This window comes from Mytilus galloprovincialis, chromosome 7 (assembly GCF_965363235.1).
Source record: "Mytilus galloprovincialis chromosome 7, xbMytGall1.hap1.1, whole genome shotgun sequence".
Classification (NCBI taxonomy): domain Eukaryota; kingdom Metazoa; phylum Mollusca; class Bivalvia; order Mytilida; family Mytilidae; genus Mytilus; species Mytilus galloprovincialis.
In genome coordinates, this window is record NC_134844.1 from 78,585,758 (window position 1) to 78,608,054 (window position 22,297).

At 31.6% G+C, this 22,297-nt stretch overlaps 1 protein-coding gene across 1 annotated transcript in view; it reads right to left on the reverse strand.

Moving 5' to 3' along the window:
* LOC143083727 (ER membrane protein complex subunit 10-like) overlaps positions 1-22,297 on the reverse strand; it is a 65,643-nt gene that overhangs the window by 36,336 nt on the left and 7,010 nt on the right. Inside the window, exons 3-6 of the mRNA XM_076260013.1 lie at positions 21,443-21,558; positions 20,594-20,689; positions 17,601-17,782; positions 11,789-11,885 (exon numbers count right to left, since the gene is read on the reverse strand). Coding sequence (XP_076116128.1) covers positions 11,789-11,885; positions 17,601-17,782; positions 20,594-20,689; positions 21,443-21,558 — 491 coding nt within the window. The remainder of the gene's footprint in view (positions 1-11,788; positions 11,886-17,600; positions 17,783-20,593; positions 20,690-21,442; positions 21,559-22,297) is intronic.

Sequence of the window (22,297 nt, forward strand, 5' to 3'; positions counted from 1 at the left end):
CAACACGAAAAACTTAGTATTCACACTGCATGGACATATTTAAGATTATCTGTTATTACAAAAGTCTTTAACAAGAATGTGTCCACAGTACACGGATGCCCCACTCGCACTATCATTTTCTATGTTTAAAGGACTGTGAAATTGGAATAAATTCTCTAATTTGGCATTAAAATTAGAATGATCTTATCAAAGGGAACATGTATACTAAGTTTCAAGTTGATTGGACTTCTACTTTATCAAAAACTACCTTGACCAAAAACTTTAACCTGAAATTTGCACTATCATTTTCTATGTTCAGTGAACTGTAAAATTGGGGTCAAAACTCTAATTTGGCATTTCAATTAGAAAGATCATATCATAGGGCACATGTATACTAAGTTTCAAGTTGATTGGACTTCAACTTCATCAAAAACTACCTTGACCAAAAACTTTAACCTGAAGCCAAAAACTTTAACCTGAAATTTGCACTATCATTTTCTATGTTCAGTGAACCATAAAATTGGGGTCAAAACTCTAATTTGGCATTTAAATTAGAAAGATCATATCATAGGGCACATGTATACTAAGTTTCAAGTTGATTGGACTTCAACTTCATCAAAAACTACCTTGACCAAAAACTTTAACCTGAAATTTGCACTATCATTTTCTATGTTCAGTGAACCGTAAAATTGGGGTCAAAACTCTAATTTGGCATTTAAATTAGAAAGATCATATCATAGGGCACATGTATACTAAGTTTCAAGTTGATTGGACTTCAACTTCATCAAAAACTACCTTGACCAAAAACTTTAACCTGAAGCCAAAAAGTTTAACCTGAAATTTGCACTATCATTTTCTATGTTCAGTGAACCGTAAAATTGGGGTTAAATCTCTAATTTGGAATTAAAATTAGAAAGATCATATCATACAGAACATATGTACTAAGTTTCAAGTTGATTAGACTTCAACTTCATCAAAAACTACCTCGACCAAAAACTTTAACCTGAAGCGGGACAGACGGACGAACGGACGAACGAACGGACGGACGAACGGACGCACAGACCAGAAAACATAATGCCCATAAATGGGGCATAAAAATGTAAATTATTGGTTTCTCTAAAATAGGGACGAAAGATACCAGAGGGACAGTCAAACTAAAAAATCAAAAATAAACTGACAACGCCATGGCTAAAAATGAAAAAAAAACAATCAGAAAAACAATAGTACACATGACACAACATACAAAACTAAAGAATAAACAACACGAACCCCACCAAAAACTAGGGGTGATCTCAGGTGCGCCTAGTCATATTAATTATGCTCTGTAAAAATCTACTAGTATAAATTGTATTAAATAATATTCATACTTTTGAATTGTTACTCAACATCAGAAAAGCATCTATTACATTTGAAAAAACTGGCATATTTTCAGATTGTAGTAAATTAATATCATGAAAGTAGTATCATCAATGATAAGTCTTTTTTTTGTTTTGCTTTCTAATGAAGGTAATAATTGAAATGGGGTTGAGATGATAAGCCAAATTCCGAAGTTAAAACATGCTGTTGAAATTTATATAATACCAAATTGACTGCAAACTCTAACGATGAAATGATATACAAGAAAAAGTATTAGTCCTCTGACATTTTTGATCAAATAAAAATCAGATGCCTGCAAAGATACAGACAGGGATAGTCTATTTTTGAATTGTAAAGTGCACAAAAAAAAAACAAGCTGTGCATCAGTAATTATAACAGAATCAATAAGTTGGATCACCAATCACATTGTAAAATCAAAGACTTTTTATGTAGTACTACGTGTAATGCAATATATATCAGAAAATGTTATGCAACATCAGTGATAATTTCTGGCTGATTAAATTTTCCATTTTATGATTTGATGACAGCAATATTTATCATATCAATTTCAATAAAGAATAGATATTTTTAGGATTAACCTGCCATACATTTTTTTTTTTATATTGAATGAGTTAAAGTTAGTACAGTTTCCAAACATTGCTATAAAAGATATCAACTAATTATTTTAAAACTGTTAATGATAAGTCAAAGACTCACAGGTTTTTTTCCCAATTTCATCAGTTATTAAAAAAGAGAGGACAAAAAAAGGAAAAAAAAAGACCAAAGGAAGGACTCTAACAATGAGACAAAATGGAATCAACCCTCGTCTAATCATGTTATGTTTGCTCTACTTAGAAATATTTTAAGTACTAATAGAGGCAATAACTACCAGAAGGAAATTCAAACTTCAGAAGTAAACAAGAATGTGTCCACAGTACACGGATGCCCCACTCACACTATCATTTTCTATGTTTAAAGGACTGTGAAATTGGAATAAATTCTCTAATTTGGCATTAAAATTAGAATGATCTTATCAAAGGGAACATGTATACTAAGTTTCAAGTTGATTGGACTTCTACTTTATCAAAAACTACCTTGACCAAAAACTTTAACCTGAAATTTGCACTGTCATTTTCTATGTTCAGTGAACCGTAAAATTGGGGTCAAAACTCTAATTTGGCATTTAAATTAGAAAGATCATATCATAGGGCACATGTATACTAAGTTTCAAGTTGATTGGACTTCAACTTCATCAAAAACTACCTTGACCAAAAACTTTAACCTGAAGCCAAAAACTTTAACCTGAAATTTGCACTATCATTTTCTATGTTCAGTGAACCGTAAAATTGGGGTCAAAACTCTAATTTGGCATTTAAATTAGAAAGATCATATCATAGGGCACATGTATACTAAGTTTCAAGTTGATTGGACTTCAACTTCATCAAAAACTACCTTGACCAAAAACTTTAACCTGAAGCCAAAAACTTTAACCTGAAATTTGCACTATCATTTTCTATGTTCAGTGAACCGTAAAATTGGGGTCAAAACTCTAATTTGGCATTTAAATTAGAAAGATCATATCATAGGGCACATGTATACTAAGTTTCAAGTTGATTGGACTTCAACTTCATCAAAAACTACCTTGACCAAAAACTTTAACCTGAAGCCAAAAACTTTAACCTGAAATTTGCACTATCATTTTCTATCAGTGAACCGTAAAATTGGGGTCAAAACTCTAATTTGGCATTTAAATTAGAAAGATCATATCATAGGGCACATGTATACTAAGTTTCAAGTTGATTGGACTTCAACTTCATCAAAAACAACCTTGACCAAAAACTTTAACCTGAAGCGGGACAGACGGACGAACGGACGAACGAACGGACGGACGAACGGACGCACAGACCAGAAAACATAATGCCCATAAATGGGGCATAAAAACAAACAGGTAATATCACGTTAAATATAAAAAAAACCAATCAAATGACAATCAACAAAACACATAACACAACATTGAAAACTAACAAATATGTAACACGAAACTAACAAAAAGATAGTGGACCCTATAGAATTTGAATTAAAAAAAAAACTTATTATTTCTGCATGGGGGTTGTATTTCAGCTTGTTGAAGCATGCTCAAATTTAAAAGAATACTAGCTAGTATATACTTTTAGAATTGTAACTCAACATTAGAATAGCATCTATAACACTTGACCAAACTGGCATATTTTCAGACAGTAGTGAATTAATATCCTGAAAGTAGTATCATCAATGATAAGTCTTTTCTGTTTTGCTTTCTAATGAAGGTAATAATTCCAATGAGGTTGGGATGATAAGCCAAATTCCAAAGCTAAAATATGATGTTGAATTTTTATATAATGCCAAATTGCCTGCAAAATCTAATGGTGAAATAATATTCAATACAAAAACATGAGTATTAGACATTTTTGTTCAAATAAAAATAAGATGCCTGCAAAGATACGGACAAAATAGTCTATTTTTAAAATGTAAAGTGCACAAAAGAACAATATGCCTCAAAACTATCTGTGCATCAGTACTTATAATAGATTCAATACATTGAATCTCTTAAATCCTATTAGAAAATTAAAGATTTTTTATGTAGTACTACATGAAATGCATCATATAACAGCAAATGGTATGTAATATCAGTGATAATTTCTAGCTGATTAAATTTCCCATTTTAAGATTTGATGACAGCAATATTTATTTTATCAATTTCCAACAAAGAATTGAAATTTTTAGGATTTACGTGCCATGCATTTTTTATATATCAAATGAGTTAAAGTTTCTAAAACTTGTTCTGCATGAAGGATATTGACTCTTCTTAAAATGTCAATGATAAGTCAATGTCTGATTATAGAATTTTATCAGCAAATTAACTGTTTGGTAATAATTTTGTTCAAAAAAGGTGGTATAGTCACACTTATAAGTATTGAATTAAACGAGGGGCAAGGGATACCAGAGGGACATTTAAACTCATAGATCGAATTAAACTTAAACATAAGCCACAACTTATTGTGAACAATGAGGATTATGCCAATGGTTTTTTTATTAATTATAAGTTAATGCCATAACTCAAAATAAATTAAGTAAAATTTCAACTATACGGGTTGACCATACTTTGTAGGGTGCATGTGAACTGGTATATACATGTTTCTGCTTAAAAAGATAGTGTAGAAGATAGGTAGAAGATTAAAAGGAATGTGTTATAAAGGAGAATAAAACCAACAGCCTAACTCATAGTGCAATAATTCAAGTAAAAATATAACAAACATAAACCATGTTTAACTATATATATTTAAGAGCTACAGGTTGAAAGTGATACAATTTTGTATTCAATGGCAATATATATAGAGTCGTATCTGGGACAGAAAAATCACAATCGATGCTAATTCTTCAATAAGAAATAACTTATCATAAAATTGAGAATGGAAATTGTCAAAGAGACAACAACCCTACCAAAGAGCAGACAATAAATGAAGACCACCAATGGGTCTCCAACGCAGGTATTAAATTCCACACCAGGAGGTTGATTTCAGCTGGCCCCTAAATAAAATTGTGTACTAGTTCAGTGTAAATGGACGTCCTACTAATATATGTTCATATTTGATAAATATACCTGACTTAATAATATCAGATTAGATTCCTTTTTATTCTAATTTACCTTATGTTGCAGAGGAACCTCTATATAATCAGCTCCCTGAACTTAAACAATATTATTTTGATAGATGCTGACATCAGATTCATTTTAACTTATGATCAAGTTAACTTTCTCTTTTCCCAGCCAGACCAATGTCCTATTAATACACTAGGAACATCTTCTCCAGCTTCTATGTCATCAATTATAATTACAATATTAAATCACTGGGCTGGTCATTCAGTTTCAGACAAAACAGATTTAAAGTACAAAAATAGTTCTATATCATCTACATCAGCGATGACAGGTCTTCTCAAAAATAAATTGAATACTCAGGATTAGGCAACAGTCTATCTCATTGCAAAGATAATAATATTGGCCATTATAGTGAGCTGTAAGATTTAAAATCATGATTATATCATGTATATTAAAACTGTCTATTTCTTTTTGCATTAACCAGTTAGGTTTTTTCTTATATTATCTATCATAATAATTGCGTTGTATTTGGTGCGCATAATTTCTCATATATTTGGATTTCCATTATCAGACTTCATCATCAGATAATACAAGATACAATGAGATTATATGAGATAACATTGGTAGTAATTAAGTACAATCATTGGATAAAATCTTATTATTTTGTAACGCAAAGCATGTCAGCTGGCATACCAGAATAAATGAGAAACTACAAGACTTTTAAATAATAAAAGTTGTATATATATAGATGTCTCATGTCAACTTTTACTAACGGATCTGTATTCAAATTTGATGATGTTTGTATGCAGTTTCTGCACTCATATAGAATGAAAAACTACTCATATCCCCAACAAAAGTATAATTTCCCATGTCTGATTCTTCCATTATAATCCAATTCTACAACATGTTAACCATGTTAACTTAATGCTATTCTACTGAAAATGGTCTTCATTCTTATTTGAGGGCTAAAAGAACTTTGTATGTCAGACATGTGTTTTGTCTAAAAAAAAAAGACTCATCAGTAACACTCCAATAAAAAAGTTTAAAAGGCCAAACATGGTATGTAGATGATGAGTACTGAGGAAGCAAAATTCAGTAAGTGCTGATGGAGGTGACAATAAAATAATAACAGAAATACTGGTCATGCTGATAGAGCATGTGCATATAGATTTTAAAGTAGTTTGTTTTTTTAGGCCAAACACATTAATTGGTGTGTTTACATCTTTGAAAAAAATAGAGTAAGTAGGTAGCGATTTTTTTATATTGAGTCTATGGGTGGAACATTCTGACTTTATAAACAGCACTTACTGAAAAATTGCAAAAAAACTTTAGGGTAGGCTTATTTATTATTCTTTACCTTTAAAAATAGGGAGGGTAGGGAAATAGGAAACCCATATCTTTTTTTTTTTCATTTGGCCTTAGGGAATAATTACTTTTAACATATTGAGTAACCAATCTTAATAATGCATTGTTAATAGAGCAATTAATTTAAATAACAGGTTTGTGTTGTATAATTGGTATAACTGTACACTAGATCAATCTAATCAATGTAAAATGTTTCATATTTTATTAGAAACTGGGTGGTTCTGTGTCAAGGATATATATCTCTAAACAAAGACTTCCTTGAAAATGTTTAAGAACTGGGCGTTTTTGACATTTAAATATCGAAAAAATATTCTTTAGTTGTAATTATCTTCTAAGATTTCAACATGAACATCACCCTTAAGAGATTTTGTTTCTAAATATTGAAAATTGGTTTATTAACAGCCTGTTTGCCTATTTAGCTAATAGGTCTATTGTTGGGAGTGTTGCAAAAGAAAACAATGGTTGAAATAAATTAAACATGTGAACTGAAAATGGTGCCTTCTGTCTGCTTAAAGAAATATGTTTATCATTTCGAAGACAAAGTAATTTACAAAAAAAAAACATAGCAATTGTAATAAGCTATCACCTATTTTGTTAGAGGTCTATTTTAGTCTATCTTATGCTATGTTGAACAGTGGTCTATAATTCCTTACTACTACTTCAATTGAACTCTTGTGAATAGATTTTTTTTATAAGCAATCATACTCCATCTCAATATTATATTTAAATTTACAAAAAAGAATTGTAAACTTTCTAACTTGTATATGGTCTGGTAGTTTGTATTCTAATCTATATTGAATAATTTTCCATCAACTGGTATATCCATAAGTCTGTAGATATATTTAGATAGGATTAGGTAGTGTTTGATGGTAAAATGATTTTGAAAAATTAATTATGTATTACATTGTAATAATATTGTTTCAAGAGTGACAATGAATCTTTATTGAATTTTTAATATACAACAATACAATGCCTCATGGACCCGTTTGAACTTAGTTATAAAAAATAAAAACTGTATTGTGGGTTTTTTTTTTAAATCCTATCAAAAATGTGTTTAGTAATACTGTTGAGATGATTACCTTTCATATCCTATTTAATCAATTTCCTTATTAGTTTGTTAATATAGCCATTGCATGCCAGGGTGGTATAAATAATAATAATTCATCTCAGACATATAAATAATTATAAGATAATAAAGAAATAGATCCTTAATAAATTACAGTTTATCTCTATCCTTTATGTGTTTTGTTATTCTTCAAATCATTATATATAATGTCAGGTCAATGAGTCCTTTTTGTTCTTACATAAATGATGCATCAACTAACAATAGTTTAAGGTCAGTAGTAAAATGATTCTTAGCATCTGGTTTGAACACAACAGGAACACTAAATCTGCTTACTTTTCTTGAGCACCTGAAATTGCCCACAATTTTTGGTAGGGTTCATGATCCTCAGTTTATAGTTAACTACATGTGGTTATTTTTTTGTTTCAAACTTTTTGTCTTATCAGTTTAAATTAGTTTAATATGTCTTGCTCACATATGGTCAGGTAGTTAGAATTCTATAATGACCTATTTTCCACCAGAATGAATATATTTCCTAGGGATTCAAATGTAGTTAAAAATAAATAAATCTAAAAATGTATCACAAGCTTAAATGGTGTTAGAGGAAAAATGATTTGCAAAGGTTGAATCTGTATGTATACTATTGTCTCCAGCGGGACACTAAATCTTTTTGGTTTTATAAAACTAAATTTAGATCTACAACATATAAAGCAATGCCTAAGGGATCCATTTGAACTTCTATTTTCAGAGAAACAACTGATGTATTGATTTATGTTCATAAGCCCATTAAAATACGTTTTTAGTATAACTATTAGTAAAATTGAGTATGGAAATGGGGAATGTGCCAAAGAGACAACAACCCGACCATAGATCAGACAACAGCAGATACATGTAATGACTTTTTATATCATCTTTTATTAATTTCCTTATTAGTTAGTTAATATAGCCATTGCATGCCAGGGTGGTATATATAATTATAATACATTTCAGCATTTGTTCAGAATTTTCAATTCTTATAAGATAATCAAGAAATAGATCCTTAATAAAAAACAGCTTACTGTCATCACTTACATCTAATCTATATAAAACAAGAAACGAGAAATACATTTCTATTGATATTTCACTAACATCTCCCTTTATTTCGTATTTACTTTAGCAGATTCTAACTAAGTTTTCTATCAACAATATTGTCAATAACAACATGAAGTTTCCTCTGATATACTTTTCATTTCATAACTCAACAAGAATGTGTCCTAAGTACACGGATGCCCCACTCGCATTATCATTTTCCATGTTCAATGGATCGTGAAATTGGGTAAAAAATCTAATTTGGCCATAAAAGTAAAAAGATTAACTAATAAGGAACATGTGTACTAAGTTTCAAGTTGATTGGACTTTAACTTCATCAAAAACTACATTGACCTAAAACTTTAACCTGAAACTCACACTTTTAATTTCTATGTTCAGTGGACCATGAAAATGGGGTCAAAAGTCTAATTTTGTTTAAAAATAAGAAAGATCATATCATAAGGAACATGTGTACTAAGTTTCAAGTTGATTGGAGTTCAGCTTCATCAAAAACTACCTTGACCAAAAACTTTAACCTGAAACTCACACTTTTAATTTCTATGTTCAGTGGACCATGAAAATGGTGTCAAAAGTCTAATTTTGTTTAATAATAAGAAAGATCATATCATAAGGAACATGTGTACTAAGCTTCAAGTTGATTGGACTTCAGCTTCATCAAAAACTACCTTGACCAAAAACTTTAACCTGAAACTCACACTTTTAATTTCTATGTTCAGTGGACCATGAAAATGGGGTCAAAAGTCTAATTTGGTTTAAAAATATGAAAGATCATATCATAAGAAACATGTGTACTAAGTTTCAAGTTGATTGGACTTTAACTTCATCAAAAACTACCTTGACCAAAAACTTTAACCTGAAACTCATACTTTTAATTTCTATGTTCAGTGGACCATGAAAATGGTGTCAAAAGTCTAATTTTGTTTTAAAATAAGAAAGATCATATCATAACGAACATGTGTACTAAGTTTCAAGTTGATTGGACTTCAGCTTCATCAAAAACTACCTTGACCAAAAACTTTAACCTGAAGTGGGACAAACAGACGGACAGACGAACGGACGGACAGACGAACAGACAGACAGACCAGAAAACATAATGCCCCTCTACTATCGTAAGTGGGGCATAAAAATGCTTTAACAGATGATAATAATATATGACTAGGCTTTAGAATGACATTCACCTCAAATCTTCTTTTATTTCATATCTACAAAAATGTCCTAATAGATGCTGACTAAGCTTTATTGCAAATATATTGCCAATGACAATATGATGAGGTTGCTAATCTGTACAATTCTGTAATTGTCATGAGTTCTCCATTTAAAGGAAATGACAATAGGAAAGATTATATCTTTTATCCTCTTAAGACAGCGCTAATCACTTATAATGAGTCTTAAATCGCTACTGCATTTATGGATATTATTTATCTTATAAATATCATCTACTGTATTTCTGTTATTTTGCAAAATAAAATTAATGCAATTATAGCATACACGTTTATTCTTCAATTAGCAAGAAAAAGGAGGATTACATTGCAAGATCAAAGAGTTAAAACTAATTGTAAATTCTTTATTATTTCAGATAATTTTCAATCCAATTTCAGAGGTCCAACCAACCAGATGAATGGCACAATCTTATCATTCTTTCTGCTCTTCATAGAACACAATCAATTATCTTCAAACTTGGTCATTGTGCTAAAATTGTTATACCTTTGATATTTGTATCTTTCTTAATGTAAAAAACACACTATAATGAAAGCTGAAAGAAAAGCTTACATTTCCCATTTATTAGCTGTACGATCCTGTCTATACAATCTGTGTCTTTCATCTTAATGCATATTATCACAAGAATGTGGATGCTCCACTCGCACAATCATATTTTATGTTCAGTGGACTGTGAAATTGGGGTAACAACTCTAATTTGGCATTAAAATTAGAAAGACCATATCATAGGGAACATGTGTACTAAGTTGCATATAAGCTTATAAGCTTTGGATTTCAAATATTTTGGCCACGAGCATCACTGAAGAGACATGTATTGTCGAAATGCGCATCTGGTGCAAGAAAATTGGTACCGTTAATTTTATTGCAAGTTAATTGGACTTCAACTTCATCAAAAACAACCTTGACCAAAATCTTGAACCTAAAGCGGGAGAGAATGACAGACAAACAACAAAGAGACGCACAGACCAGAAAACATAATGCTCCCCTCTACTATTGTAGGTGGGGCATAAAAAGGGATGTCCATTTTATAAATCAAAATGTTACTTCTTTACTATTAGCTTATTTTAATGTAATTGAATAAGAATTTATAAACAAACAAAGGAAGAAGGTGTCAGAAGACATGAATGCCTCAACTAAAGCTTGCCAATGAAAATGGGATGGACTGAAAGACAGAAAGGACAGATTGAAAGACAGTAGGACTGTTAGGATAACTTAAAAAGCCTCTGTTCCTCACAACAGAGGCATACATGAACTAAATATTCACTCACTTTGAAATCTGAACAAGTACCAGTGATAATTCCCTGACATTCTATGTTCATATAAAACACAATCCCCAGCAGATTTCTTCAACATTTAAAATTATTCACTGATTATTTTCTTTGTCAATTAAAATTAGAAAGATATTTTACTGGAAATTTCGAACATGATAAATTATCAAAATAGTACTAATTAATATAAGATGTTTTTTTTATATCATTTGACAATAGATTCGTTCATTGATTGTGAGTTGTTTTATTACATCCAGTGACAAATATTTCATGCATGTTGAGGATAAGAACAGATTAAGAATAAATACCATAGGTAGGTCTTTGCCTGTAAAAGAGGCCATCTGAGATGAAGGTCACAGGAATTTTGACTGCCACAAAGAACATGAGGGTATATTGGATAGGACAGAAATTTAGCCTTGCCTCCTCATGACCCCTCAAAGAGTTGTTGTATTTTAATGAGGTGAAATAATGTAAGGGTCGCTTACTTTGGGTTTTTTTAAGGTATACATCATTCAAGGTGGTGTTCTATTGGGGAAAAAACACAGAACATGTTTGCTATGGTTATAGAAGAGGAGTGAAAAATACCAGAGAGACATTCAAACTCATAATTAGAAAAGAAACTGACAACGCCATTTCTAAAAAAAAACAATAAATACAATAGTTCACAGGATGAGCAACTCAAATCAACCAAAAACTGGAGGTTGTGTTAGGTGCTCTGGAAGGGTAAACAGATCTTCACATGTGGAATACAATGGCATATGAATCCACTGAATAGTATCAGCTAGAACAGATTCAAAGTAATTTAAATCTACTTACATATTTTGCAAAGAAGGATCTGTTATCTGACTGTTGTCCTTTCTTTTTCTCACTTTCTTCTTTCTTCAACTTCTCAATGTAAGTTTGAGTATCAGGTCTGTTGTAAATAAATAATAATAAATCTACAGTTTGCTTGATTGGATTACGGTTCATTGATCTTATAATCTATTCTTGCCTGATATTTATAGTTTTCTAAGTATTATGATTTTGTTTGACATTTTAATGTAATTTAAGGATGTTTGCTCCTCTTATTTCAAATTTTTTGTCAGATATTCAGGAATCCTCTGGTTTAATACATGTAGTGCCATTAAACATTTGCACACTTAGCCCTACTTTTTCCATTATTTTCTTACATGTAATTTATATAATTAGAAAGCCACATCTGAAAATCTGCATCCTTGTTATTTTTCATTGTTGAGGGGGGGTAGGAGGGGTCCTGATCCCGAAATCCCGGGCTTAAAAACACGAAATCCTGAAGTCCCGAATTTAAATAAAGTTAAATCCCGGATCCCGAAATTTGAAAAAAAGAATTCCTGAATCCTGAAATCCCAAGCTCAAAAACACCTGATCCCGGAGTCCCGATAAAGGTCCTATCCCCCTCATTGTTTTTGAAAGAAAAAAGATGCCAATAATATTGAAAAATACCACAATATTTAAAATATTGAAAAATCTAGAGAGAAATATTTCCTGTCATATTTTCAATGGCTTACATTTTTTTCTGCTTTTTTGTTCCCTTATTTTGTTATTCATATATATTATAATTTAAGAACAGTCATTTGAAAACCTTGTTACATGTATTTTGAAACGGAGTAGTGAACATCCTGAAGCCTAAGGCTACCACTATAGTGCTGGAAAAAGTTGATGACCTTCAATAAATAGACATTTTATCAGATCTCATATTCCATAAATAAGATGATTGTTTTGTTTTCAGTTTTATCAATGTAACTAATGAACAATGTCCTAAGTGTTTTAAATTATTCATTAAAGGACTGCTTGAAATGTATTGGGAATATGTTCATTAATGGTCGTCACAGTAATCATTCAAGAAGTCAGACAGAAATGACTGAGTCATTAGCATGAGCAGGGTTACAAATATCAATAAACTAGTAAATGGCAAGATTTCCAGTTTTATTTATTTATATATCAAATTTTTTCAAGGTTCATTCCAGTTCGCCTGTCTTGATGAAATTTGATGACGTATATGCAAAGGCCATGTACACTTTTGTCATGCTTTTACTCAAAGATAATTTTGACATCATAATTCTTTAAAGGTGGAAAATATAATATGGATCAAACAAGAAACTAATGAAAAAGACAAATTATAAATGAAAAGGCTGTACGTACGACCAACTTTCAAAAGAAAAAATTAATGTGCATTTATTTACAGTAATCCTCATATACCTGCACAGTCGAAAAAAGGTCATACCATATTTGCTTCCCTTGAATTAAAATCAAAACATTTACACTTTTTCAATCAAAATAATACTTTAGTCACCTTTCAAGAAAATCAGCTCACGTAAACCCATGCAAAGGGAGATAAGTTTGAGAATCTCAACCAGGTGCTACGCAGGGCGCAGCTTTATACGACCAAAGAAGTCGAACCTTGAACAGTTGGGGCAAGTATGGACACAACATTCAAGCTTGATACAGCTCTAGATTTGGATTGCAATCAAATTTTTGACATAATATGAGTTTCTGACACAAAACAAATGTCAAGATCTTACAAATCTATTGCGCAATATTGTGCAATTAAAGATTTCTTCTTTTAACTTTTCAAAAATTTGGAATTAAGAAATTGGAAGAAAATTGAAAACAATTACCACCCCCCTTTTTTTAGCAATTACTCCAAAACTTGACATTTCTTTATACATAATATACAAGTAGTGTAGGGGAGGTAAATCTGAACATACCCAACATTGTATCTTACATGTTTTAGAATTACCTCCCTTACACTGCTTTTAAATTGTCAAAATTGTCCATTGACCAGAAATTACAAGTTTTTCCCCTTTATGCACCTAAGTCAGAAACATTTTGAGCCATAACCCCCCAAAGTCAATACTAATCATCCCTTCATGGTATGAAAACCTGTGATTTAAATTCAGAGAGATTCATGCACTTAAGCATAAGTTATTGTTTGAAAACTACAAAAATGATTATTTTGGGCCCCCTTTTTGGCCCCTAATTCCTTATCAAACTATAGGAACCATAACCCCCAAAATCAATCCCAACATACCTTTAGTGGTATTAATAAAATTGAGAATGGAACCTTTAGTGGTATTAAACCTTCTTGTAAAATATTATAGAGATCCATACACTTAAACAGAAGTTATTGTCTGTAAACTAGAAAAATGCTTCTTTTTGGCCCTTTTTTGTCCCCTTATTCCTGCATATTCGAAAAAATTAACCCTAAGCTGAATCCCAGCCTTTCCTGTGTTATATGGAAACTTGTTGTACAATGTCAGAGAGATCCATACAGTTACACACAAGTAATTGTCTTGAAACTAGAAAAATGCTTGTTTTTGACCCCTTTTTGGCCCTTAATTCCTAGACTGTTTTCCCAATAACCCCTTAAAATAAATCCCAACCTTCTACTTATGGTATTAAACATTGTGGTACAATTTCAGAAGATTTGAAATACTAATACACAACTTTTTGTTCTGAAACTAGATAAATGCTGTTTTTGGCCCCTTTGGGCCTCTAATTCCTAATTCTTTGGGACCATAACCCCCAAAATCAATCCCAATTTGTGGTTATAAACATTGTGTTTAAATTTCATTGATTTCTTGTTACTTATTCAAAAGTTATTATCCGGACACAATCCGTCTTCGGACGACGCTGACGACGATGAGGACAATGTGATACGAAAAAAAATCATTTTTTGCGGTCGTATAAAAATGGAAGAAAAGAGTGTCTGGATGGGGTTTACAGAATTAAGAATAATGGGCCAATACTACAAAATGATGAAACAAAAAATGAAAAAAATAAAAAAGCAGATAAAAACCAGATGCTCCGCAGGGCGCAGCTTTATACGACCGCAGAGGTCGAACCCTGAACAGTTGGGGCAAGTATGGACAAAACATTCAAGCGTGATACAGCTCTGAATTTGGATTGTGATCAAATTTTTGACATTACATGGGTTTTTTACACAAAACAAATGTCAAGATTTTACAAATCAATTAAAGATTTCTTCTTCAAACTTATTTAAATCTAAAATTAAATAGTTGACACAGAATGAATGTGGTCTAATGAACTTAAAAAAATTTTTTTGCCTTTGAGCAATTCACTATGCTGTTGAATATTAATCCTCTCAAAAAAATGTTTTAAGAAATTTTCTTTTTATTTATGAAATCTGAAATTAGAAAAATTTAACCCCCCCCCCATTTTTTTTCACATCCCCGTTTCCCTTTTTCCAAAACTGATATCAATTCAAATTTCTAATGGAGTATGCAACAATAACTACTCTTTTAAATACATCATAAAATATTAAAATGTAAAATAAAGTGCTTGTTATCACTGAATGGTAAAAATTGGTTGGTAGTAAAAGTGAATATATATACATTGTTTATATTGTATAAAACAATAAAAAAAACTTCATCAGCAACATTTGATATTGTCAAATTTCCAATGAAGTTATTTACATAAAGTTATTGGCAAATAAAAATAGAAAATGACATCATAGTCATGTCTGGCAAATGTCCAACATACATTATCTAAAAACATTTTAGATAAGATAAGGAAAAAAAGCTTCATCAGCAACATTTTATATTGGCAAATTTCCAGTGAAGTTATTGGCAAATAAAAATAGAAAATGACATCATAGTCATGTCTGGCAAATTTCCAACACATATTATCAACTACTTTTCTATACAAAGAAAGATAACTCCAATTGAAAATTAATTGCTATTGCACAATATTGTGCAATTAGATATTTCTTGCTATTGTGCAATACTGTGCAATTGAAAATTTCTTGCTATTGCACAATACTTGATATGGAATCCTGATTTGGACCAACTTGAAAACTGGGCCCATTATCAAAAATCAAAGTACATGTTTAGATAAAGCATATCAAATAAGCCCAAGAATTAATTTTTGTTAAAATCAAACTTAGTTTAATTTTGGACCCTTTAGACCTTAATGTAGACCAATTTGAAAACTGGACCAAAAATTAAGAATCTACATACACAGTTAGATTTGGCATATCAAAGAACCCATTTATTCAATTTTTGATGAAATCAAACAAAGTTTAATTTTGGACCCCCATTTGGACCAACTTGAAAACTAAGCCAATAATTAAAAATCTAAGTACATTTTTAAATTCAGCATATCAAAGAACCCCAAGGATTCGATTTTTGTTAAAATCAAACTAAGATTAATTTTGGACCCTTTGGACCTTAATGTAGACCAATTTGAAAACGGGACCAAAAATTAAGAATCTACATACATAGTTTGATTCGGCATATCAAAGAACCCCAATTATTCAATTTTTGATGAAATCACACAAAGTTCAATTTTGGACCCTTTGGGCCCCTTGTTACTAAACTGTTGGGACCAAAACTCCCAAAATCAAACCCAACCTTCCTTTTATGGTCATAAACCTTGTGTTCAAATCTCATAGATTTCTATTTACTTATACTAAAGTTATGGTGCAAAAACCAAAAATAATGCTTATTTGGGCCCCTTTTTCAGTTTTTGGCCCCTAATTCATAAACTGTTGTGACCTCAACTCCAAAAATCAATCCCAACCTTCCTTTTGTGGTCATAAACCTTGTGTTTAAATTTCATTGATTTCTATTTACTTATACTAAAGTTATTGTGCGAAAACCAAGAATAATGCTTATTTGGGCCCTTTTTTGGCCCTTAATTCCTAAACTGTTGGAACCAAAACTCCCAAAATCAATCCCAACCTTCCTTTTGTGGTTATAAATCTTGTGTTAAAATTTCATTGATTTCTATTCACTTTTACTAAAGTTAGAGTGCAAAAACTAAAAGTATTCGGACGACGACGACGACGACGACAACGCAGACGACGACGACGACGCCAACGTGATAGCAATATACGACCAAAAAATTAAAATTTTTGCGGTCGTATAAAAATGGTGAATGTGTCCACAGGACACAGATGATGCACATGCTTGCATATCATATAAATTTTTAAAGGGACATAACTAAATAACTGTAAAAGTGACGCTACCCAACTATGTTATTGATCTGAGTTTTGTAGTAATAAGTATTGTGTATAAGTTTCATAACTTTTGGTTGAGGTAAACTTGAGTAAGAGAACGGAAATAAAAAAATTGCTGAATTTTTCCATTTGTAAAACTCTTGAACAACTTAAGTGACACCACCAGAATTCAAACTTGATCTGTGTTTTGTGTGCATAAGTTTCATAACATTTGTTTGAGTCTAAAACTACCAAAATCAATCCCAACCTTCCTTTTGTAGTCATAGACTTTATCTTAAAATTTCATAGATATCTGTTTACTTATACTAAAGTTATTGTGCAAACACTAAGAAAAATGCTTATTTGGGCCCTTTTTGGCCCCTAATTCCTAAACTGTTGGGACCAAAACACCCAAAATCAATCCCAACCTTCCTTTTATGGTCATAAACCTTGTGTTTAAATTTCATAGATTTCTATTTAATTTTACTAAAGTTAGAGCGTGAAAACCAAATGTCTTTGGACGATGACAACGACGTGAAACCAATATACGACCAAAATATTTTCAATTTTTGCGGTCGTATAAAAATAGCTTTAAAAATTATAGAATAGAAGAACCCCCATCTAGACCCTCAGATATTGTACATCACTTACTGTGGTCCTTGAACTGTTTGAGTTATATCTACTGTTGTATTCCAATGCATCAGATCTGAACTATCGACCTCTATATTACGACATTCAGAAGGTTCTGTAACCATGGATACTCCTAAAAGTTCACCTGATTGGTCAAAATGTAGCCATATATGGTCTGATAGAGATGATTCATATACTCCACACTAAAACAAAATATCAGCCATGTTAATGTAAAATTAAACATAGTAACTTAACCAGACTTGAGTGTTCATATTCAAACAACATTCATTATATATTACAGTGAAACCTGTTAAATCTGAACATCTTTGGGACTTAAGATTCTGTTCATTTTTGACCAATGTTCCGTTTTGACCAATGTTTGGTTTTATCAGGTTCACAACACACACGATTTGATATGACAGTGCTTAGGAACATGTTTGGTTTATACAGGTTTTCGGTTTATGCAGGATTTGGTTTAGCTAGGTTTCAGTGTACAAAACAAATTTGTGTTCTATATCATTCCATATCATGACCCCTACTCATTATAGGTTTCACTGTACAAAACAAATTTGTGTTCTATATCATTCCATACCATGACCCCTACTCATTATAAGACATTGACCAAACATGTCAAGCCTAGTGTGTATAATTCATATAACTATAGGGCACTGTATTACTTTCAACAATGAGCAAAGCTCATGCCCAATAGTCAGCTATAATGGCCTTAAAATGAGAATGTAAAACAATTCAAAGGAGAAAACTAACAGCCTAATTAATGTATTGTACTATCTTTTTACTTTAGAAATAGTTTTCTACAGGTACAACCACACTTTTCTTTTTAGGGGTAAGGCTGTGCTTCAAATTCAATTTGTCCAAAAGCTCTGTATAAAATGGCCATAATAAGTTTGACACGGCCATGACCAATTGATATTTCTGCACTGATATGCCAAGATAACATTACCATGATTACATTCATTTAGCAAAAGAATTGAGATAATATTAAGAATTGATGACTTTTACAATATTTGCATTTTCAGTGACCAAATAATGCCTTTTGTCACACTTCATCTTTCTATATATACCAACAGAAAAGTACAACCATGACATTTTAATGGATGTGTTTTCAAAACATAAAGCAATTCTAATGAAGAACTTTAAGATATCTAATGATACAAGTGATGATTAGACGAACATATGATAAATTCATAATGATAAGGATGCTACAAAATAATACCTAAATTAATTTTGTTAAGATATGATATTCTGCAATTTGTCAATTATAATACTCTACCTCTTATATTTATCTTAAAGTGTAATTCTAAAATTATCAGTTTCCGTCTGGTTAAGCTCAAATAAAATATATTTTCATGTAAACTGAACAACAGAATACTACTTTCTGCTGTTTATGACAAAGGAGGTGTTGTACTGATGATATATTTATGATTTTTGCTGTCTTTTTACTGTCAACACTATTTGCTATATCGTGGCAGCCCGATTTTAATTGTGACAGAAGACAGAGTGCCTGGAGAGAACAATGACCTTCAGAAGGAAAACTGAAAATCCTAAAATTTCAAGATCAGAGTCCAATAATAAATTATAAAGAAAATCATGAAAATAAAACTTCATGAATACTGGCTTGAAGCTAGAAATCATGAAATAAACAACTCACTGATGAACCATCGTTGAGACTTGATTTTGAAAGGGGTCAATTCATATGCAATTTACTGTATAAGATCCAGAATATCATAATTTGGCCACTGCCTGCCAATTAGGGGACCATTCCAGTCATGCTTCTATGATTTCCTAAATAATCAACTTTTTTTTCCCACAAAAGGGGGGAGGTCACCCTGGCCTCCCTAAATCTACCTCTGATTTAAGGCATGTTGAATATTTTCCACACAATCCAGGGTCAGGTTTTACTTTGACATGAACTACTGCCAAATCATTTAAACAATATGGCTATGAAAGCTGGTTGAAATTGCGGAATTTAACTTGGGGACATGAATAAGTGGTATTCCTTACCATACATAGTTGTTAATTTCTAAGCCAATTGGTCTCTTGTGGAGAGTTGTCTCATTGGCATTCATACAAATCTCCTTTATATATATATATATATAACAACAGGGTTTCCGCTGGCGGTCGCCATTTTCGCAATTTGCGAAAAAATAATAATTGTGGCGATTAAAATTCGTCATTGGCGAAAGAATTTGGCGAAAGAAATATATATAACGATTTATTTTCAGCCATCTTGTTTATTTACTTTTTTTCGAGTTTCTCGGACTTTACCCGATCAGACAATACTCGGAATTCACCTTGAACTCGTTAAGATTTTGACAGAAAATCAATAATCAGCTGATTGCATTTATAGCTATCAACATCAAAGGACTAATTAATAAAGGTGTTGATTGTATTATATGACAAAATGATATGGTTAAATGGTGTCTGTCACATGTCACAAAAGGGATTTTACCACTTTCAACGCACGAGTTTGAAGCAAAATGTTGACGCTTCCTCTCGATCCTTCTTTTAATGATAGTCCAGAAAAGAAAACTGTTGTTATGAAGAAAAATCTTCAAAAGCAAGAAAGGCCTCTGATTTAAAACTTTATCATTTAACTTTGATATAGATGATTGATTTGAGTGGGTACTTTAAAGTCGTTTCAGTGACACACGTGTTTCAAGCATAGTTTTACTTATTTACGATGGTCTAGAAAAGAAAACTGTCGTTATGAAGAAATCTATTCAAAAGGTTAGGTTGGCATGAGAGTAACCCTTCAATGTAATGACTACACCTAACACGAGGGATAAGTTTGTTTTGTTGTAAAAACCACTTCTTGTTTGGGGGGGGGGGGGGGGCTGGAAAAAAAGGAAAATTTTAAAAGAAAAATTACTTGGCGAAAAAAATAATAAAGTGGCGAAAAATATATTTTTTTGGCGAAAGAGGTGGCGAAAAAAATAATTGACCCAGGGGAAACCCTGTATAACAATATTAAACTTGTGTATTTATTAACTTACTGCTGGTGTATAAGAGGTAACATAATCTTCATCAGAATTACCAGTGTTTCTCACAGAAATTCTAAGTCTGTATATTTCATTATTATCTGCTAAGACCTGAAAAAACAAATAAAGCAATGCACTGCATAAAGTATTAACAAGAATCAGATGAGTTAAAAAAAATATATCAATTTTAATGCAAAACAAGAATGTGTCCAAAGTACACGGATGCCCCACTCGCACTATCATTTTCCGTGTTCAATGGACCGTGAAAATGGGTAAAAAATATAATTAGGCATTAAAATTAAAAAGATCATATCATAGGGAACATATGTACTAAGTTTCAAGTTGATTGGACTTCAGCTTCATCAAAAACTACCTTGACCAAAAACTTTAACCTGAAGCGGGACAGACGGACGAACGAACGGATGGACGGACAGAAGAACGAACAGACGGACGGACGAACGAACGGACGCACAGACCAGAAAACATAATGCCCCTCTACTATCGTAGGTGGGGCATAAAAATGGCATTTTTGAAACAAAGGGAGATAATTGGAGCTTTTTCATTGATATGAACATTTTAAAAGTCATCTGGGGCCAAATTGAATTAATTTGTTTTGGTTGATTTTTGTACCATATCATAAAGTAACAAGTAAAAGTGTAATGAAATTAATTTGTTATAAAAAAAAATGTTTCAAATTTTGCTGAAATTTTTGTTACCTCGAGCCTCTACATTTACAAGTTGTTATAGTAAATAATGGTCAATACTGAAGAATAGCGCTATTTATGGTCCAACCTTGTAAAGTACAGACCAATGAGGTGTCTGAATAAAAATAGTAAATGTTTAGTGTCTTTATCCTTAAGTTACCTGCAATTTGTTTCTTTCCTCTATAGACAGTGGTGCATTTGGTGAGAAGTGTGCTCTATTGCTTTTGACAGATCTTACAGCTATTGTTCCCCTCTTTGTAAATACTGGAGTGCAACCTGTGAATGAAAATATTCTGTTTCAGTTTTTCAAACCCTACCCAGAGGTAGAAAAAATAGGTAGGTAGGTAGGCATTTTCTCTTTTATGGAAAAGAGAAATTGAAGTGTCAGATGTTTTTTTAGTCTTAGTGCCTATCTGATTGAAAAAAAAACTTCACATCTGGAAAATAAAAGATTTTGAGTAGGCAACTGTTTTCTCGGTAGGTAGCTAGAGGTGTTAGGCAAAACAAATATATTCTTTTTTTATGGCCCTATATATCATTGTCCAATTTCTGTGCTTCTGTTATATCATGTATGCTCATGCAAAATATGCTGATTCTATTGAACATGTAAATTATATAAACAAAGGGGTATATAAAAATTTTAATGTAAGTTTCCAAGTAACTAATGGTACTGGCAGACATATACATATATACTGCAACTGTGCTTTTTGAGCAGTCAAATTGCATTGACCGTATAATATATGCATATGTGATATACAGTCACTGACCATATATCGCCTTGTTTATGACGTTGACAATGTGTTTCCGTAGAGTCTTATTTATGACGTCAACAAAATATAAGGTTCGTGGAAATTTCACGTTGTCCGCTTCAAATTTAAAAAATGATGGTTTTTACCCTAAATATTTAATATAAAACAGTTATAAGAGTTGCAGTATATAAAGAATAACCATACATTGTCTCAAAATATAAATGTAATTTGTACTCCGCTCGAAACAGGTAAAAATGCTCGGCACA